The sequence below is a fragment of the Puma concolor genome, chromosome D3, assembly GCF_028749965.1.
Source record: "Puma concolor isolate L17-30 chromosome D3, mPumCon1.1.hap2, whole genome shotgun sequence".
NCBI lineage: Eukaryota > Metazoa > Chordata > Mammalia > Carnivora > Felidae > Puma > Puma concolor.
This window is the reverse complement of record NC_141678.1, coordinates 5,391,659-5,412,541: the sequence shown is the minus strand read 5'-3', so window position 1 is coordinate 5,412,541 and position 20,883 is coordinate 5,391,659. Positions and strand designations below refer to the sequence as shown.

General features: G+C 57.5%; 1 protein-coding gene and 1 long non-coding RNA gene across 8 annotated transcripts in view; one reads left to right on the top strand and one right to left on the bottom strand.

The window, feature by feature from the left end:
• Positions 1 to 10,420, bottom strand: part of SCARB1 (scavenger receptor class B member 1) — an 84,286-nt gene extending 73,866 nt beyond the window's left edge. For 4 of the 7 annotated variants that reach the window (XM_086681453.1, XM_086681454.1, XM_086681451.1 and 1 more), the window contains exon 1: positions 10,098 to 10,418. In XM_086681453.1, coding sequence (XP_086537579.1) covers positions 10,098 to 10,223 — 126 coding nt within the window. In that variant the 5' untranslated portion in view covers positions 10,224 to 10,418. Of the gene's footprint in view, positions 1 to 10,097 lie in introns of all 7 variants that reach the window. The other 3 variants (XM_086681452.1, XM_086681455.1, XM_086681450.1) reach the window with 2 other exon arrangements.
• Positions 10,421 to 10,559: 139 nt separating this feature from the next.
• On the top strand, positions 10,560 to 17,345 carry LOC147575255 (uncharacterized). Its single transcript, XR_015242176.1, has 3 exons — positions 10,560 to 11,557; positions 12,563 to 16,315; positions 17,087 to 17,345. It is a non-coding gene; the product is annotated as an uncharacterized LOC147575255 (long non-coding RNA).
• Positions 17,346 to 20,883: the final 3,538 nt, after the last annotated feature.

Below are 20,883 nucleotides of genomic sequence, written 5' to 3'. Positions count from 1 at the left end.
ATTTAGGGCACCACCTGCCCACCCCACTCCCTGCGGTTTGGGGAAAAAGGAAACTCCTTCCCCAGCTCCAGGGATGCGCATGTGATCCAAGCCACCGGGAAAATTCTCTGGTTACCCTTAAAGGTCCCTCCACAAGGTTCCCTTGGGAGACCTCTGCAAAGCAGCCGCTCTCCCCCACTCCAGCAACCCCCCCCCCCCCATAGTGCAGAAGACCAATCCCGAGCCCCCGACAAAGCTGCTGGTGAGTGAGAGGGATGCACACGGCAAAGACATCCACCTTGAACTCTGGGACTGCATGCAGCCTACCAGGTGCCCCGTTGTGGGACCCGCAGGAAGAAGGGTAGGGCCAGCAAAGCTTCCCTCCCTCCCTGCCCTCTCCCTGCGCCCTCAGGTGGCTCACCGGGTGCAGGCACGTGACTTTGCACGACAGTGACAGTGCCCGTGAGCCGCGCCTCCCGTCCCTTCAAAGTAAAATCAGCAGCAGAACGGGCCTGGCGCTTCCCCTCCCGCCTCACACAGTTTCTGCGGGTGAGGACCAGAGACGACACACAAATGGTTCCACTTTAACGCTCAACTTCTGCTTAAATGCAGCAGGAAGAGAGCCCCCTCCCCCCATGCGAGCCGCCCGCTGGGGCCACGATGCCGGGACAGGTGCCGCGTGGTTACCCGCCGCTCACAGACAGCCCTGATGACCTCTTTGTAAATCTGTGTCCCTCCTGGCCACTCCGTCGTCGTGTTGGGACGGAGAAGGGGTCAACCAGAAGACATCGGCCAAGGGAAACACCCAGTCACTGGAATGAGAGAGAAGTCCCAGGGCCCCCGCCTGAATCCACGAACGCATCTCAGAGACCAGGCTCCCGGTGGCTCCTCCGGGCTCCCCTGTGCCAGGCACTGTGCTAATATGGGCTTTTCCACAGCACTGTCTGTGGCACAGCCCTCAGAGGCGGGCCTGGGGAAAGTGAGGGACCGCAAGGTTAAGTCACTCGCCACGGTCGCACAGAAAGGAGTGGAGGAGAAGGTACCGGAATCTAAGGAGTCAGGCTCCAAAGCCCAGGCTTTTGAGGATCCCCAGTAGGATCCCTTCCCTGACTCAGCCCAAAGTCCCGTGCCAGCCAGGTCCCCGCCCTGGACCAGGGTCCCCAACCGTGGGATACGGTCAAGAACAAGACAGACAAGGTCCCTGCCTCACGGAACCTCAGGCAAATGAACACTGTAACTTGGGAGAATGGCAGAGGCCCGGAAGGGAATGACACGGGTGGCTCGAACGCAGACGGGGGACGCGGTGGGAGTGGGGCTCACGGGGGGGGCTGGTGGTCAGGGGGTATCTTCTTCGAGAGGTCACATTCGAGCTGAAACACAAAAGCACATGCAAAGGCCCAGGGGCAGGAAAGAACACAGTACCCTGCAGGAAAAGCAAAGCCTGTGGGGCTGGAGCAAGGGCAAGAAATCTGAGAGTCGGAGCAGGCAGGGGCCCCGAAGAAGCGCCACCGTGGAGACAGACAGGCTTCCTACCACCCCCGAGAAGTTTTGTTTTTAATCAGGGCGGTGAAATGATCCAACTTGCATTTTCCGAAGAGCATTCTGGCCGCAGCAGAAAGAGTTGCCCGCAGGGTGGACAGACAGGCAGGGGCGGGCGGCGCGGTGAGGAGGCAGGGGCAGCTCGGGCTACAGCAGGGGCCGTGCAGGGGGGAAGGGCAGCCGACCCCACGTCCCCGCACGGGAGCAACACCCGCCACTGGTCGCAAACCTCCCTGTGAACCACCCTTGTCTTCTAAACCCCCATTCAGTAAATACTTGAGAACCTGTGATTACGTGCTAGGCATCATTCCAGGTGCTGGGGACACAGCAAAAAACAAAACCAAGGTCCCTGCCCTCACGGGCCCCACGGTTTCCTGGGGAGACACAGACAATAAACAACACACAGGACGCACAGGTGAGTGATGCGGCATCTCACGGGGTGACAGGGCTCCAGAAGTGACCGCAGGGGAAGGAGGGACTGGAGCACAGGGGATGGGGAAGGGGCTGGCAAATTCAAACAAGGGAGGTGGGGGGGAGGGGGATTAGCCAGGCCCCCTGCGGAGGGGGGGGGGGGGGTTGGAACAGAGAACGGTGGTCCGACTGCAGATTTCAGAGGCTCCGCGTGGCCGCTGCGTGGAGCAAACCTGGCCGGGGAGCAAAGGCAGAGACAGGGAGACGCGACGGAGCCTTGGACCGCGGCGGTGGCCACAGGCACGGCGAGAAGCGGTGGGATCCCGGACGTATCGTGAAGATGAAACTATAACCGTCCCGCTGGTTCAATGTAGGAAGTAAGAGAGAGAAGGGGGAAGCCAGGCTGGGGCTCAGGCTCTCGGCCCGGACAGCCGTGGGAGAGAAAAACCACCGACAGAGACGGGGGTATGGCCGGAGGCCTGAGGCCGGGGGGTGGGGGCAGCGATGAGGGGTCGGGCACCCCCCCACCCCGGGGTAGTGCAAGCAGCCTCTGGCCACCCAAACTGAGATCCGCGGTTGGCCCCTGGCTGCCGGAGGCTGGAATCCGGGAGAAAGGTCTGGGCGTGGGGTATCAGCAGCCAGGACAAAGACGCCCCTCACTGCTTGAGACTGGCCGAGGCCCCAACACATAAGACAAAGGAGCAGCTGGCCAGGAGGTAAGGGAACAGACATTTCAAGTGTCTTAAGAGTCCTTCTGGGAGCTTCCAGAAAAGGTGGAAGGAACTTCGCCCAAAATGCCAGGAAGCAAACAAGGGTCGGGCCACTCCTGTTCCTTCCCCCTCCCAGCAGGGACAGGAAGACATGGGGCGGGGGAGGGGAAGGGGCAAGAGACTGACAGCCAGGCCTCGGACCACCAGGGTCCCGGACCTCTGGGTTCAGGGAGGTTCTGGGCAGGCCAAGCAGCTTCACGTCAGGACCAGAAGCATCCCGGACGCCCCGTGATCGCCAGCTGCTGAGCCCTGTAAAGCTCCAAAGCCAAGAACGGACTGTTTTGTTCCTCTTTGCGTTTCTGCCCCTGCCAGCCATTCCCAGGGCCAGTGGAGGCCAAGGTCACATTTGACAAGGGAAAACGAGGTACGGGAAAGAACTTCTTTTGTTTCTCGGGTGTTTTTTTTTTTTTTTTTTTTTTGGCCCTAACCGTACGACTGAATTCTCTGCACCATAAACATGTTTACGGGGCCAAAGCGACTAGATCTTTGTGGCAAAGGGCAGGGGGACCAACTCCTCCACGACTGGGAACCCGAAGCCTGTCCGCAGCAGCCTCGTGCCGGAAACCAGCCCTGGGGGTGGCCGAAGAGCCAGGGGCCTCTGTGCCGCTGACCCGGGACAGCAGGTCGACCCACAGACTTTGATGGAGCAGACGCGCTCCTGCGGGGTCTCCAGGGCGACCAGGACATGCCCCAGAGAGACGTGACGGAGCACGCCTTCGACACCCACTCGGGACTGGCCTCTGCCTCGTTTGCTGTGCCCGACGAAGGCCGGCACAAGGCGGTTCCAGGTAACTGCACGTAACCACGTTCTGGCTAATCACACTGACTCACTGGGTGCAGGTATTGGCAGGTGTTAGTCATTCCAAGAAGGGACGGGGAACATTTCACGGAACGGGAAGAGCAAGGCCCGCGGAACACGCCCCTGGTGCCAGGCCGAGGGGGGGCCGGACTGCGGCGGGACGCGCGGCCACACGCGTATGCGTGCACCCAGCACGCGCGGACACGCGTTAACATGCGTGCGCGAGTGTGCCCGCATGCGTCGCGATACGGACGACGCGACCGCGACGATGTGCGCACGTGCGGATGCGTGAGGGCCGCGCGTGCCACGCCTCCCCATGCGCGCACACGTCAACACACGCGTGCACACACGCCCGCACGCGCGCACATCTATGCCAACACGGCGACACCGCGATCCCTGTTGACCCACGTGCTCCGGGACGGGCTGCACATGCCAACGCGTGTTCGCGCATCACCAGTCACGCGTGTGCCATCAGCGCACGCACGCACACGCCAGCATTTGCGCGTGCGCGTGCGCGCACACACACACACACACACACACACACACACACACACACACTCGTGAAGCCAGAGCGGAAAACAAAAATAAACCAGACTCCGCGAGACTCAAAATAGCCCCCGGTTTCCAGCTGTCACCATGGAGTAAGAAGGTCTCTCGTGCGCAGGGAGAGAAACCGAGTTCCGCTGTGGGAAAGAGGAAGCAAAACAGGACAGACCCGGCGAGCACCTGCGATCCCAGCCACCCCGGGCGCCCGCCATCGGCCGCCACAGATCAATTCCACCGCTTTGCCGCACGCGGCCAGGTGCACGGGGGGCGGGGGCCTGCAGGAAACAGCCCAGGAGCGATCAGCCTGTGACACCACGATGCCCTCCAAGACTGACCTGCGGCCTCCCGGAGCTCCGGAGGGGGAGCTGGCCGGCGGGCGGGGCTGGCCCAGCGGACCCCGGGGCAGAGGCACGAGCCCACCCTGAGGGTTGCTGGGACGATGGGCACCAGACGGGCCGCCCTCCCCAGCTGGCCTGGGCATCTGTGATTCTAGAACACAGCCCGCTCCATCAGACCGGCCTGCAAAGATAGCCACGAGGCGCCCTGTACCGACAGTTCGGGGGAGGTGCCGATAAGGAGGAAGGCGGAGCGGACCCCGCTGCCCACCGGCCGCGCAGGCAAAGGCGAGGTCGACCCAAGCAGGGAATCCGGGAGGGGCCTGCCCTACCGCGAAATATTGACAGCAGTCAATACAGACAGCAGGGAGGCCGGGCCTCGGAGCCGGAGGCCCTCTGGACTGAAATCCTGGTTCTGCCATTTCAGCCGTGTGACCTGGGGCAAGGGACCTCACGCCTCTGTGCTTCTCTTTCTCTCAGGAACCAGAGGCAACAGTCGCTGTTCGGACGCGAAACGAAATGATTTAATACGTGCACACTTCAAATGGCGTGTGCCAAATACACTCACTGCCTGTCATCACCCCCCCACCTTTTAACTGATGGCCAGAGGACATTTGCCAAAGGGCACAAGGCCACCCAGGGGCAGGGCACGGCGTTCCTGAGGCTCTCCGGGTGGCTCTCGCTGAGGGCAGAAGGAGCAAACTAGAGTCTGGGTCCAAGTCCCGGGCGAGGGGAGAGCGCGAGGAAACACCCCAACCTCACGGCCCTGACCACCTCTCCGTCACCCACCGTACCACGAACCCACCGCTGCCCTGGCCCCCGGGGACACTGCCGTGGGAGCGACAACGCGGCCCCTGCCCCAGCAGACGTCCACGCTCATGAGGGCGAAAGAGGACACACAAATAAACACACAGCATAACGGAGGCTACCTTCGGGGACGTGCGGGGCGAGCTACACAGATATCTCAGAGTGAGCCTTCCGGACAGAGAGGAGCGCGAGCCAGAGACTCTGTGGTGGCACCAGCCTCGGCAGGCTCGAGGACATCCAGGAGATGTGCAAGGCAGGGGAGCTGCGGGGCCAAGAGCGGGTGAGGTGAGAGAGGGAAGGAGGGCCAGACTGCAGGGGCCTCTGGGCCACCGAGAGGACCTCGGTCTTCACTCAGAGTAACACAGGGAACCTTGCAGGGTTGTCAGCGAGGGGACGTATGGTCTGCTGACTGTTTCATCAGGATCCCTCTGGCTGTCTACGGAGACCAGAGAGGAGACTACTGCACCAGTCCAAGCAGCGGATGGAGAAGGTTTTCGTGGTGATGTTGAGGAGTTAAAACACAGCTAGGTTTTGAAGATAAAGCCAATAGCATCTGCTGATAGACCATATCAGGCATGACCCAATATTCTCAGCTCCGCGCTCGGGGAAATGGAGGCGTCATTTACCGAGATGGAAATACACACGGGGGAAGCCTTCAGCCTCAGCTGGAAAAACTCGTGCATAAAGCACCTGAGACTGATCCCAACCAGAAAACCAACTTAAAGACAGCAGAGGGGACTCAGCTCCCCTCTGGGATGTGAAGAAGGCTAAGGGGCCCAGCAACACACACGGTGGCCCGGCAGACGAGCCCTTCCCACCGCTGGGCCTTCCCCGTTGGACCAGAGACACCCGGAAATGTACCCTTAGGGACCTTGACCGTGCATTCCTCACCCATGCAAACTTGGGACGACCGCGCATGCCAGGGTCAGTTCTAGGCAGTGGATCCAAGTGTCCCCATTCTCCTGGAGTTTTCTTCCAGGATATTTTCACACGTGTGCATGCACACACACACACACACACACACACACACACACACACGCATCAGGCAAGGTCAGCTGGGGCAAATTACTCCCCGAAGCTTCTGTTTCCCTAACTGTTGGTGATGAGAATGAGAAGTGTCACAGAATTCCCCAGGACCAAACAAGAGGACATTTACAAAGATGGCCTGAATACTGCCCGGCACTCGGTAATTCACGATCACGCCGTCCGGCCGAACACCTCTTGTCCACTCCTGCCTGCCGCGGGGACGAAGAGACGAGTCTCACTTCCTTCCCTGGACCTCTCCCAGCGACCTCAATCCACAGGGCTCCTCTGCCATTTGCGTCTCTAATTCATTGAGCCATTCTCTGGGGAAAGTTGTGGGTTCGTTACTAATGTTTAATAAAACACACAATACACGAATATTCTCTTTGTTTAAAAAAAAGAAAAAGTTGGGGCGCCTGGGCGGCTCAGTCGGCCGAGTGTCCGACTTCGGCTCAGGTCACGATCTCACGGTTCGTGAGTTCGAGCCCCGCATCGGATGGGATGGAGGGCTCCCACTCGATGTCCTATGCCCCTCCAGAAGTGGATACCCCAACTCGGGGCTGGGGTGTCGGCCCACCACGGCCACAAGCTGTGTAAACCCCGGCAAGTTGCCAATCTTTGCTGTGCCTCCGTTTCCTTATCTGTGGGAACAAAAGCACGGTCTCAGCCTGTTTCTCAAGGCAGTGGTCAGATTCAAGTAAGAAACCAGGCACATCCAGGGTATTTCCACACACATGTAATCACCTTTGCGCTTTGTGATCATGCCAGGAGGCAAACTACATCTGACCCCTGACTCAGAGGTGAAGTAACGCGCGAGGTCCCCAGCCAGCAAATGGCAGAGCCCAGGTCTGCAACCCCCCGGGCTCCGGAAACCGTCACAGGTTTCAAAATGCATCAACCCTATCGGCAGCCTGAGACACGTAAATCAAACCCATCAGATTAACAACAACATAATACGACACTCAATTGGTGTGGATGTGGGGGGAGTGGTCACTGTCATGCTGTTGGTGGCCGTATGAATGCTAGAGCTTTTCAGAAAGGCAATTCGGCGGTAACTCTCAAAACTCAAGCTGAACAGACTTCGCGGTCTAGAGGCTTCTATCCTGAAAATCCACCCGGCGGAGGCGGTGGTGCCTGGACGCCGAGAGGCACGTGCCAGGACATTCACCGCTCGGTTACTCCGCGACAGAGAAAATCAGCCGCCAAGAGAGAAACAGGGAAATAAGCCACTGGAAGGAAAGCCATGCAGCAGTGAAACCAACGACAAAGACCGGATAGATCTACCTGTTCTGATAGGGAAACTTTTTCCAAGAGGTACGCAGGAAGTGAAAAGCAAACTGCGGAATATTTACACATAGCTTAGCTCAGTATACGTAACAAGTATGTACCAACGTGTACAAATACGTGCTCATGATGCGTGCACTGATGAAAGTCTAGAAAGACACAGGCCAATGACGGTGGTATTATCTGAGGAAGGGAATAAAGTGGAGGGAACTTTTTTTCCTCCATTTGAATGGGTTTTTTTTTTTTTTTTTTTTTTTTTTTTTTTTTTTTTTTTTGCAAGCAAGGGCTCATGCCTCTGCCATGTGGACTTCTTCAGGGAACCAAAAGGCATAAAAACATGGAAATCAAAAGCACAAGGCCCGCCATTCAAGCTGTCCAGGGGCCTGTGCAGCCAAAGAAAACACCGGCGGGCAGGAAGTTCCTCCCTCTCCCGGGGTCCCACCCGCCAGGTCCCCTGAACACAGACAGTCTTCTTCCACGGGAGGCACTTGGCCAGGGCTCAGCCGGGGCTGCCCAAGAAGTGGCTCTCACGGGCTAGGCGTTGCCTTCCTGCCCTCACGCCACTCAGTCCCAAACCAATCGCCTTTGGGAGAGTCACATAGGATGCTGGGTGGCTCTCGCTCAACTTTGAGCCCGGAAATTCTAGCTGCAGGACAAGGGAGGACAATGTCACTCTCCGCTTCGGAAGCCTAGAGTTCGAGTCGGGAAGTAGGAGGCACACGCGTGTGAGCGGATACACGTGGAACCGACATCCCGAACCTGACCAACGTCCACAGACGGAAATCACCCCGAAGTTCGGTCCGAGAAGGACGGGGCCGGTGAGGTTCTTCGTCAGCTCTAAACCCCACCCGCCCTCACACTCCCCCCTCCACCACCGGGGTGACAGCGTCTCCAGGATGCACACCGTACAGCAACCGTAACATCGGCGGGCGTCTACGGAAGGCTCGCGCTGAGATAAAGCTCTCACGGCTACTCTGGAAAGCGTAGCCCCTTGGCCACTGCGGGAGAGAACAAAGCAATTTTAATGCTTCGAGGGGAGCTTCCCCTGCCATCCCCAGAGGCCAAAAAACACGAAGAGGAACTCGGCGTTCAGTGCCGCCGCCAGCCAGGATCGCCTTGGAATCAGGCTACGGGGCTTAATGGGAAAAGATCTGAAAACTAAAGAAAACAAAAACAAAAAACACAGTGTGGCCAGTATAACTCAGACAACTACTTCCCCAGAGACCGTGGTAAAAGCCAAACGTTGCAGCATGTTTGAAGATGGCCAGGTCCCAAGAAGGGACAGGCAGGTGTAGGCGGATTGCAGCCTTCATTCATCCACAGATTCATTCATTCCCAGGCATCCTGTGCTGGGCATGAGGCACACACACACGAAATGTGGACAAGTCTCATTCTTTTTTTTTTTTTTTTTTTTGAGAGAGACAGACAGAGTGCAAGCGGAGGAGGGCCAGAGAGAAAGGGAGACACAGACTCTGAAGCAGGCTCCAGGCTCTGAGCTGTCAGCACAGAGCCCGACTCGGGGCTTGAACTCGTGGACCACGAGGCCATGACCTGAGCCCAAGTGGGACACTTAACCCACTGAGCCACCCAGCTGCCCTAAGGACAAGTCTCATTCTTAAGAAACCCACTTAAAGTAGCTGGCTAAGGGGGAAAAGAGAAATCAACGAGCCAGTGACATTATCCACATCTGTATCCCCGCTCAGTGTCTGGGCAAAGCAAGCCTCAGTTTCCCCTCCCCACACTGCAGGTGCTGTCTCTGGCTTCGAAGCCCTGAAACACTTTTAGCTCAGCTGCGATCCTCTCTGCAGTGTCCCTGGCCTTCCTTAACTCCAGCTCATTCAAACAGGCTGTCCAGACACCCAGGGCAGAGTCTAGTCCCAGGCCAGCTCATTTGTCTCCACGGTTGAAAGGGCAATCGTACCTAAGGTTATGAACAGAGGAAAACCCTCTGCGTCTGCAGCCTTGGGCTTTGGCTGCCTCTGTGTCAATCTGGGGAGAAAGCGGCTTATCGCTTCCAATCTGCATCGGGAAGGCAATGCTGGCGGAGGACAGAGCATTCGGCCCCTGAGAAGGCCTTTCCGTGTGGATTCTCGACAGCAGAGAATGCTCTACTGAGCACGGTAATGGGAGACCGGGGCGCCCATGTGAGTGTCACAGAAGCACATGAATGGAGGGTTCCTGTCCTCTTGGGCGCACAGGAAACAGGCAAAGTGCGGCCCTAATTTTAGTAGACGCGGCCTCAGGCTGCTGTAGTAAAGAGGCAGGAGGGCAGCACCATAATGTGGCCAGACTCCAGGCCCGTCCTGCGCCCCCGACCCCCTTAGGGTGAGGTCAGGCTCCGGGTGGTCTCTCATTCTGGCCTTCCGGACCCTGGCCCGCGCCTCCAGGAAAGTCCCTGGAAGCCTCCTTTGCCCCCCACCTCGGCCTGGGTCGCGGAGGGTACTGGGGAGGCGGCCAGCTGCCCCTGGCGATGTGCTCTGGGCTCCGCCGTGCTCGGGGGCCCGGAACCAGGGCGCCGATCCCGGCCGCAGCTCGCCGGGCCTCCGGCTGCGCGCCCTCCAGCCCCCGACCCGGCGCGGGCCCCGGCCGGCGCCCCTCACCCACCTTGAGCACCTGCTGCTTGATGAGCGTGGGCACCATCACGATCATGACGGCGCCCAGCACCGCGCACAGCAGCCCGAGGAAGCCCAGCATCGCGGCCGCCCGGCGCGCTCTGGCGCGGCTGCCCATGTCTGCGCGCCCTGGCGCCCGCCCGGAGCCCGCGCTGCTCCGCGCCTGGGTGGGGACGGGGACCGAGGCGACAGAGGCGCCGACTCCGGGGACGCGGCCCGCAGCGGCACGGAGGGGCCCGGAGCGCGGCGCGCGGAGGAGCGGCCCGGCAGGTGGCCCGCGGTCTTATGAGCCATCGCCGGCGCCGCTGGACCGCCCCCCGGGCCGCCCGGGGCACCGGGATTCGGGCGCGCGCCCACTGGCGGAGGCGGAGGGGCGGGGCCCGCGCGGCCAGGGGGCGGGGCCGGGGCGGGGCGCGGATCGGACGGTCCGGAGGACACGCCCCGCCGTGGGGTGGGGGGAGTCTCGCGCCCCACGCCCTCGCTTCCGTTTCCGCGGGTGGCGGCGGGGGAGTTCCGCCGTCCGCGTGCAGGGGCCTCGCGGTGCCCGCCTCCCCCGCTCGCTTCCCTTCCCCTCTCCGCCCCGCACCTCCCTTTGCCGGCGCCTCCTCCCCCCTTGACCTGCTCCTTCTCCCCTTCTGTCTCCCCCAGCTCCCCCTGCTCCCCTCCCCCTGCTGCTCCTTCCCCCATCCTGCGTCCCTGCCCGTCCTCCTCTCCCACTTCCTCTGTCACGGCCCACGTCTTTGGTCACATTGGGTAGGAGTTTCCCAACGCACCAGAAACACCAGAACCCTCCGCCACCCCCACCTCTGTCCCCGATTCCCCCCCCCCCCCCAGTCCCATCCCCCAAGTCCCCGCCACGCACACCTTCTATTTCAGCCTCGCTCTTCCCGGAGCCAGCCTCGCAGACTCCCGCCTCAGTGCCCGGTACACACACCCCCTCCCCCCCCCCCGCTTGGCATTTCTGTCCCCCCGGATATCTGCCGGGCTCCTTCCTTCACGACTGCTCCGCCACCTTATCAGAAAGGCCTTCCCCCGCCACCTTGTGCGAAATAAAATAGCGCCGGCTCTCCCGGGCCGCGCTTCCCCTTATCGCGGAGCACCACCTGGCCTGTAACACGTTCATTTGTTCTTTGCGTTCTGAGCCCCCCCACACACACACACACCCCACCCCCCTGCGCCCCAACTGGGATGCTGTGGGGTGGACGCTTTGTCTCTCTGCCCCGTCCTGCCCGGTCCGGAGCAGCTAGAACACTGCCTGGCAGGTTATGGTTGCTCTCGGCAAGCACTTTAGAATGAACGGAGGCTGGGTGCTGTGCTAAGTGCCTGACACACGGGGCTCCGTTTCCCAGATACGGAAAGGCGCCCGGAGAGGTGAAGTCAACCGATCCACGTTTGTGCTTTCTAACGAAGACGGAGACAGATGACGAGCCAGTGAACGATGGATAATCGCAGGTAACGAGTTGGAGGAAATGAAACAGGTGGCCATGGGCTCCCCGGCAGTCCTCCGCAGCCCCCCACCCCGCCTGGCCTGCCTCCGGGTGCCTGCGACCCCCAACCCCCACCTCACGCTGGGTTCCGGAGCCCTGACGTAGGCCGAGCCCCTCATTCCCCGACTGGGCTGCTCAGAGGGCAAGGGCCGGGCAGGGGTTACACGGGATGGGAGGCAGTGTCCTCAGCACCCGGCTAAGGCAAGCCAGCCCCTGATGGCTCAGAAAGGGGCCTTCTGAAACCCCCACTTGACCCTGGAGGGAAGCAGCCTTATCCCGGGCCCATCCTTAAGCAGCGTGGCCTGGCCTGAGCCCGTATTTATTGGGCACCCACTGCATACCGGCCAGAGAGCCTTGCCCGGAGACCTGCCCTTGTCCAGGGTGCGTGCAGGAGGGGTGCCAGGGCAAGGCTGTGTTGTCCCATGGGAACAGGTCCAGGGAAACCCGTGCTCCGGGGTTCCCCCACGGCAGAGTCCGGGGGGCAAGTGGCTTGGCCCTCTCTGGGCCTCAGTTTGCCCATTTGTCACATGGGGTAAGAGCCTCTGTCCAAGGGCTGCTGTGAGGATTCAGTGATTTGGAAAACTGATGGCAGTTCATGCCAGCTCCCAGGAGGCGTGAACACAGCTACAAGCCCTGTGCCGTCCCTCGGTCTGCCCCACCTGGCTCCCGTCCGCGTTTCTGTCCCCATCTCCCAGCCTCCTGGGCTTGCTCTCTGTTCCTTGACCGGCCCCAGCTTTCTTCTGCCACAGGGCCTTTGCACCTGCTGTACCTCAGGCCTACAACACTCTTCCCTCACATCCTTCTGGGGCTCACTCCTCCTCCAGGCTTCAGCTCAAAGTCCACTCCTCAGAGGGGCCTTTACTGTTAAATCTCCAAAATGGGAACACCAACCCACCGGTCGCTCTCCCAAGTCACCCCATTTTATCTGAAATTGTTGTCTTCGTTTCTCTATTTGCTTTGTCTCCCCCAGCTCTAGAGCAGAAGCCCTTCTGTTCTTGCTGACGGATGCACCCCCAGCACTGGGACGGTGTCCCGCATGTACTTCATAGGCACTAAAGACAAAGTAATCAACTCGCTCGCTACAGCATTAAGTAATTAATCAAGTCTCTCGTGGAGGAACGAATGTACTTCGTCGAATTCCCAAAGGTCTTCAACAGCCATCAGCTTTGGGGACTGTCTTAGTCCTATTGACTTTGTGGTTCTTGGCAACTGACCAGTTAACTAAAACCTGGGGTCTGCCCTGGCCGGATGCCCCCACCCACTTCCTTGACACCCCTCCTCCCTCAAAGAGGCTCATTCACCTTGACCATCTCACCCGATCTAACTTGCATTTATTACGAACTCCTCAAGGTCCAAATGTGCGTGATGCTTACCCAAGACAGGCCCAAGGACATGGCGGGAGTGACCTTGCGTCACGGCTGGCTGTCACCTGACCAGAGGCAGAGGAGATGAAAGGCTATCTGAGACCCGTGACCCGCGATCTCACCCGAGGGGAGTCACTTCCGGTGGGGGGGGGTGTGGCTGGGGGCAGGTTTGTGGGGATGACCTAAGGGGACCTGAGAAGCAGGAGAAAAAGCTTCAGCGCACTGGAGAGAAAGACCTTGCCAGGATGAAGAAAGGCAGCAAAAACGCAGAAGAGAAAGAAAGATGAAAAGGAGTAAAGTGTTTTCACCGTGGATGCCGGAGGGATCCCGTAAAAACCAAGTCAGGGGGCGCCTGGGTGGCGCAGTCGGTTAAGCGTCCGACTTCAGCCAGGTCACGATCTCGCGGTCCGTGAGTTCGAGCCCCGCGTCAGGCTCTGGGCTGATGGCTCAGAGCCTGGAGCCTGTTTCCGATTCTGTGTCTCCCTCTCTCTCTGCCCCTCCCCCGTTCATGCTCTGTCTCTCTCTGTCCCCAAAATAAATAAACGTTGAAAAAAAATTAAAAAAAAAAAAAAAAACCAAGTCAGATGACGTTCGTGCTCTGCTCCACGGTCTCCCGTGACCGAAAGACGGAGAGTGAGTGTTGGCAAAGAGGCGGGGACACTGGTGGCCTCAGACACTGTTGGGGGAGGGGGGTGTAACATGGTGCGGCCCCCCGAGGAAGCCATCCCTCAAAAGGCTGGACACAGACTCACCTTAAGACCCGGCTGTTCCAGTCTGGGGCACACACAAGAGAAATGAGATCCGCGTCCACACAAACACTCGTGCCCCAGTGGCCCCTACAGTGCTGCCCGCGACAGCCCCAAGGTGGAGGTGGCCCTCGCGTCCCTCAGCGGACGAATAGGTAAATGAAAGCGGCGGTCTCACCCCACGGAACGTTATTTGGCATGAAAAGGAAAACAGTGCTTCGACGAGCCGCAAGACCACATAGTGTTGGGTTCGGTTCGCAGGAAATTGCCAGACGGGGCAACTCCACCAGACAGAAAGCAGATTCGTGGTGGTCTAGGATCGGGGGGTGGGGGGAGGAGGAGGTGTGGGGGGGGGGATGATGATATCTTTGGGATGATGACAATGTCCTAAGATTGACTGTGGTGGTGTTTGCACGACCCCGTGCAATAGACTAAAATCTGGTGAGTTGTGCCCATCAAATGAGTGCATTGTATGCTTTATGAGCTACCTGTCAATAAAGCTGTCATTAAAAAAAATCAAACATTTCCTGTGGCCCCCACCTCAGTCAGATTAAAAGCCGAAGTCCTGGGGCGCCTGGGTGGCGCAGTGGGTTAAGCATCCGACTTCGGCTCAGGTCATGCTCTCGCGGTTCGTGAGTTCAAGCCCCGCGTCCAGCTCTGTGCTGACAGCTCAGAGCCTGGAGCCTGCTTCAGATTCTGTGTCTCCCTCTCTCTCTGCCCCTCCCCTGCTCATGCTCTGTCTCTCTCTGTCTCAAAAATAAATAAACATTAAGAAAAATAAAAATAAAAGCCGAAGTTCACGTGACAGCCCACAAGGTCACCATCATCTCCCTGACCTCGTGTTCCTCAAACCTGCCACCTTGCTTCTGCCTTAGGGCCTTTGCACTTACCGGTCCCTTTCCTGGATTGCTCTTCTCTCAAACCCCCACAGAGCTCACCCTGCCTCCCTTCGAGTTCTTGCTCAAATGTCATCGCTGCAAGAACTTTCTTCCCATCCCCTCTTTTTAAATTACAAACCACACCCCACAATGCTCCCTATCTCCCTTCCCTGCTTTACTTCTGCACTTATCATCTCCAACACACTACATAATGCAGACTTCACAGGGGCAGGAATCTGTCTGTTCTGCCCATGACCGTGTCTCCAACTCCTACAACAGCGCCTGGCCCACAGTCGCTCCTTAATCAATATGTATTGGGGCGCCTCGGTGGCTCAGTTGGTGAAGTGTCCGACTTCGGCTCACGTCATGATCTCGCGGTTCATGAGTTCAAGCCCCATGTCGGGTTCTGTGCTGACAGCTCGGAGCCTGGAGCCAGCTTCAGATTCTGCGTCTCCCTCTCTCTCCGCCCCTCCCCTGCTCACGCTCTGTCTCTCTCGGTCTCTCGATAATAAATAAACGTTAAAAAAATTTTTTTTTCAATCAATACGTGTTGATGAACACTAGCTACCAGAGCCCGGTGGTTCAAAATGCACGTCTGCAGCCAGGCTGCGTAGCTGGGTGGCCTCGGGCAAGCCGTCGATCCTCGCTGCACCCTGGCCCCCTTACCTGTGCAATAGTGATGAGCTCAACTGCGCCCACCTCCGGGGGGTGGTCATGAGCTTGAAATGAGTTCATCCCGATTACACACTCAGCAAGGTGCCAGCGCCAGATGGAATCATCGCTCTGTGCAAGCGGCCACATGCCGTCTGCCCCACCCCAGCCCAGGAAGTCTCGGCATTATCCTCAAGAGCGCTAACCGGATCGCGTGGAAAGAAAGGCCTTGACTTCAAAGAGTCCTGGTTTCCAGTGGAGCAGGGGCTGAACCAAAGGCACTCGCCTCCCGAGCCCCCTAACGGACGAGGCTCTTAGCTGAGGGAGAGGAACTCGTGGAGGAAGGGAAAAGAGAGGCAGTCGGCCGGAGACAAGACAGGGGTGAGGGCAAAGACGGGAGAAAAAGAAAAATCTCTTGAGGAAGGGGAAGCAGTCGTGTTTGGCCACAGCTGCCAGGCGAGGGCGAGGGCGGAACCAGAGATCACATCTGCTTTCTGCCTGCAGCCACTGCTGACTGGGCACCTGCTCTGTGCTGGGCGCTCTGCTGGGCGCCGGGGACCCAGCAGTGTACGTGACAAAGCTTGCTGGCCTTGCACAACTCCTGTTCCAGCAGACAAGCAAGACCGATAAACGATAAACGTAATCATCGGTAAATTGTATAACGCGTCAGACAAGTGCGGTCCCCTACGGTAGCCGCAGGCCACATGGGCTCCCGGGCGCCCGAGACGGGCTCAGCCCAAGCGAGATGTGTCCTAAACATGCCAGGTTGCAAAGATTCGGTATGAAGGAGAGAACATAAACTATCTCAATGTCTTTATATTGATGACACGTTGCGATGAAAACATTCAGATACGTTGGGTTAAATAAAATACACGATTAAAACGAATGTCACCTGTTTCTTTTCGCTCTTTATTGTATTTCTGACAGAGAGAAAGAGGCAGAGCGTGAGCAGGGGAGGGGGAGACACAGAATCCGAAGCAGGCTCCGAGCTGTCCGCACAGAGCCCGACGCGGGGCTCGAACCCACAAACCGTGAGGTCATGACCGCAGCCGAAGTCAGACGCTTAACCGACTGAACCACCCGGGTGGGCCTCTTTTCACCTTTTAAAATATAGGCAGGGACGCCTGGCCGGCTCAGTCAGAGGAGTGTGCAACTCTTGATCTCAGGGTTGGGAGTTCGAGCCCCACACTGACTGTAGAGACTATTTAAAAATAAAATCTTTAAAAAAAACAAAAGCAGCTACTAAAAACTTTGAAATTGCAGATTTGTCTCCCTTTGCATTTCTGTTGAACAGCACTGTGTTAAAGAACGATCTGTGCTTGGGGGTGGGGGGGGGTAAGAGAGCAGTGTAAGTGCCCCCAGTAAGGAGGGGGCAATGCATTTAAATGGGGTGGTTGGGAGGGCCTCTGTGAGAAGGTGGCATTTGAGCGAAGACTTAAAGGAGGTACAGGAAGGAGCCATGCGGATTTCTAAGAAAGGGCTTCCCAGAGGGAAGAGCCAGTGCAAAGGCCCTGAGGCAGAAGGGTCCCTGGATAGATTTTGATGAAAATGCCAATTTCTCCTACTGATGCAAATGACTTCTGAAGAGCTGTTTCTCGTCAATGGGCAAAAATGCCCCTACAATCTTGTAAGTATTCGTGGAGGTGCCCAGAACGCCCAGTCCTCCCCTTGGAGACTTAGCCCAGCCCCAAGCAATCCCAGCTTCCTGCAGAATCACTCACCACTTCGCCAGTCTCCAGCCACCTTCCTTCTCTAAAAGCTGGCAGCTGAAAAGTACCTTTGCCCCTGGTTCTCAGGACTTGAGATAGTGCCTCTCGGACAGGGGCTAATTCTCCAACACAAAACCACTTTCCAGGACAAAGGTGGAAGGAAGCGCGTGGGAAGAACCGGGCCAGCAGCCGTGAGCTAAGAACTCTGCTCCATTTCTGCCACCGCACGAGGGGACAGAAGCCTCCCGTAGGTTGCTGCCTCCTGCAGACGAGAGGATGGCTCCTGACCAGGACAAGGCTCTAAAAGGGTGAGGCATGGGGCACCTGCCTGGCTCAGTCCGTAGAGCATTGGAGTCTCGATCTCGGGGGTGTGGGTTCAAGCCCCACATCGGGCGTGGAGCCTACGTGGAAAATGTAAGTAAATAAACAAACAAACAAATAAGGCAAAACAGGAAATAACAAGTATTAAAGAAGATACGGAGAAAATGGGACCACTGTGCACGCTGCAGCCGCTATGGGGAAGAAAACGTAGTGGCGCCTCCAGAAAATTAAACCTGACCCAGCAACTCCCCTTCCCAGCCTATCCCCCAAGGGGCTGAGAGCTGGGGCTTGGAGAGAAGAGACACTGGCCCACCCGTGTCCACGGCATCGAGAGCCAAGGGGTGGGAACGCTCCGAGCGTCCATCGACAGAGGAAGGACAAACGTGCAGTGCAAGATGATTCAGCCTTCAAAACAAGGGCAGTGCTGACCCCCGCTACGCCCGGGACGCAACTTGAGGACATTTGTGCTGCGTGATGAAAGGCGCCGGCCGCCCAAGGACAGATAACGGGATGATCCCACGTATGTGAGGCGCCCGGAGGAGTCGCGTCCACAGAGACGGCAAGGGGGGTGGTGGGCCCCGGGGGCTGGGGGAGGGGACCGGGGGGTCAGTGTTTCAGGGGCACGGAGTCTCCGATCAGGAGGGTGAGAAAGCCCTGGAGGTCGACGGAGGTGGCGCTGCACAGACACGTGAGCTCACCGCTCACCGCCGAGGACCCCGCTTCGTATCTACACGGTGATCTCTACGTATCTACACGATGGTAAACGTCTGAGCCGCACAGGGCTGGTGGCCTCGAGCTTTGCCGAGCGTCCTAGGAGGCCGGCAGGAAACTGAGCTGTAAAGAGGGACCCGAGAGTCATCTTTGATCAAGAACTGGGGAGGGAGGCGGCAGATAAGATATGGTGGGAAGGGCTTGGAGCAGGGGGAGGCAGGGAGGGGGGCGGGGGTTCTCCGCAGCCTCCAGACGAGGGGAGTGAGGGGCCGTGGGCCTCCCAACTGTCACCAAGCCCACCCTGGAGGGACCGCCTCCCTCCTGGGCCCGTCCTGGGCCAGAGAGGGAAGTCCCGCAAAGTGTGAGGGGGCAGCCCGCTAGCTCCCCTGAGCGACCGTCCCAGAAAGAGGACCCCGCCACGCAGGGGGGCAGGAAGGGGACACGTGCCGGCGATGGGGGCTCGCTGCTTTCCAGGCATCCCCCCCCAAGCCCGGGACGCCCCTCTAAGACCCGAGTGCCCCCTCTGTAAGACGAGGCTGAGACCATGGATGCAGTCCCCCACAATGCATTGCTTCTAGATAATTTAAAAACAATAATAAAACCCGCTCGGTCTGCTTCTTTTCTTTTTTTAAGTTTATTTATTAATTTGAGAGAGAGAGGATCCCAAGTAAGCTCTGCCCTGTCAACGCAGAGCCTGATGCGGGGCTCGACCCCTGAGATCGTGAGCTGAGCCCAAATCAAGAGTTGGATGCTTAACCAACTGAGCCACCCAGGAGCCCCAAGCTTTTTCTTTTCTTTTCTTTTTTTTAGAGAGACAGAGAGCATGTGCAAGCAGGGGAGGAGCAGGAAGAGAGAGAGAGAGAGAGAGAGAGAGAGAGAATCTTAAGTAGGTTCCATGCTCAACACAAAGCCAACACAGGGCTCGATCCCACGACCCCGGGATCATGACCTGAACTGAAATCAAGAGTCGGACGCTCAAGCAACTGAGCCGCCCAGGCGTCCCTTCAGTCTGCTTATTATCACGGCGCAACAGTAACTCTAAGAAAGTCAGTGATATAATATTGCCCCTGAAAAAAAAAACCCTTTAAGTTTTCTAAACCAGGAATTGTCAAACGACAAGCCAAATCTGACCCCCAGCCTGTTTTTGTAAATGAAGTTTTATTGGAACACAGCCAAGCCCATTCACTACATGTCATTGACCGCTGCTGTCTTGCCTCAATGGCAGAGTTGAGTTGTGACAGAAACCCTATGGCCCAAAAAGCCTGCAATATTTACCTTCTGGCCCTTTGCAGAAAAAGCTTACCAATTCCCATGCTGAACAATTGCTACCTTGCTGCTGAGTTTTAGTAATATCTGCGGAAGCTTCAAATTAGCATCCTTGTGTTACTTGCCCTTTACTTCTTTGTTTAAATTTATTTTGGGGAGAGAGAGAGAGAGAGACAGAGCACACGCAGAGAGAGAGGGAGACACAGAATCCGCAGCAGGCTCCAGGCTCCGAGCTGTCAGCACAGAGCCCGACGCGGGGCTCGAACTCGTGAACCGTGCGATCATGACCAGAGCCAAAGTCGGACACTTAACTGACTGAGCCACCCAGGAGCCCCAATTTGCCCTTTAATAAGTACGGTATTCTATACAGAATTTAGTCCAGAGAACTTCAGATGCCACACACACACACACACACACAATATTTTAATAAACATCTTTAAAATAGAAATGTATTCTTCTTTCTGTTTGTCTAAAACTAAAAAAGGAAGGTACCTGGCTGGCTCAGTCTGTGGAGCATGGAACTCTTTTTTTCTTTTCCAAATTTTTCTTTAAGTTCTACTTAGTTGGGGCACCTAGGTTTTGGCTCAGGCCATGATCTCATGGTTTGCGAGTTTAATCCCCGCGTCGGGCTCTGTGCTGACGGCTCGGAGCCTGGAGCCTGTTTCGGATTCTGTGTCTCCTTCTCTCTCTGCCCCTCCCCTGCTTGCGTTCTCTCTCTCTCTGTCTCTAAAATAAACATTAAAATTTTTTCAATTAAATCTTTAAAAAAAGAAAGAAACTAAAGAAGGAATCTGGAAAATAATTATTCTTACTGAAAATAATTGTCGTTTAAAGGGTGGGGTGTTAAAAAATGGTGCACTCGGGGCAATTGCTGACACGATCTTTGTGACAATGAAATGGAACGTTAAACTTGCGTGTGACAGGCACCATTGGCCGCCTTCCCCAAACTCCTCTCCACCCCCCTCTCTGCTGAATGCAGAGTGCCCACCTTCTTCCGGGTGGCCGCGAGGCCCAAAGAGGGGGACCCCACGCCCCCCTAGGAGGGGATCCCGATTGTGCCGAGCCAGTCTGGAGAATACTATTCGCCTCGCTACGACTGGCTTAGAGACAAGACGGACACATGACCAAATTCTGGCCAATGAGACAAGAGGGTGGCGGGTGTTATCCCGTCTGGGTGGGACAGACGTCTGGGTGGGTGACCGTCATCTTGCCGTGTAGCAAATGCCGGAGCAGGGAGATGGCAAGAGCCTGGGTCCTCAGCGATACCCGTTCTTGGCCACTGAGACTGAGAACCCCAAAGCGGCCCCGTCACAGGACTCTCCCCCTCCGGAAATAATAAATGCCTTGATTGTCCAACTGTTTGGGTTGGTGCTTTCTAGTAGCAAAAAGCCAAAAGCATCTCAATGGATACAGATATGAAACCCTCCGGCAAGCAGCCAGCAGCCACAATCAACAGCGTCATTGATTGATTCGTTCGGGGAATGTTTACTGAGTGCCATCTATGTGGCAGAACGGTCCCGGGCACCGGAGAGCTCATGGGAGAGGTCCTTCCTCTCCTCGAGACGCATTCCAGCGGGTGGGGGCAGACACAAAAGCAAGCCCACGAATGAGCAGACAGCATCATTTCGGACAACGCTAAAGGCTG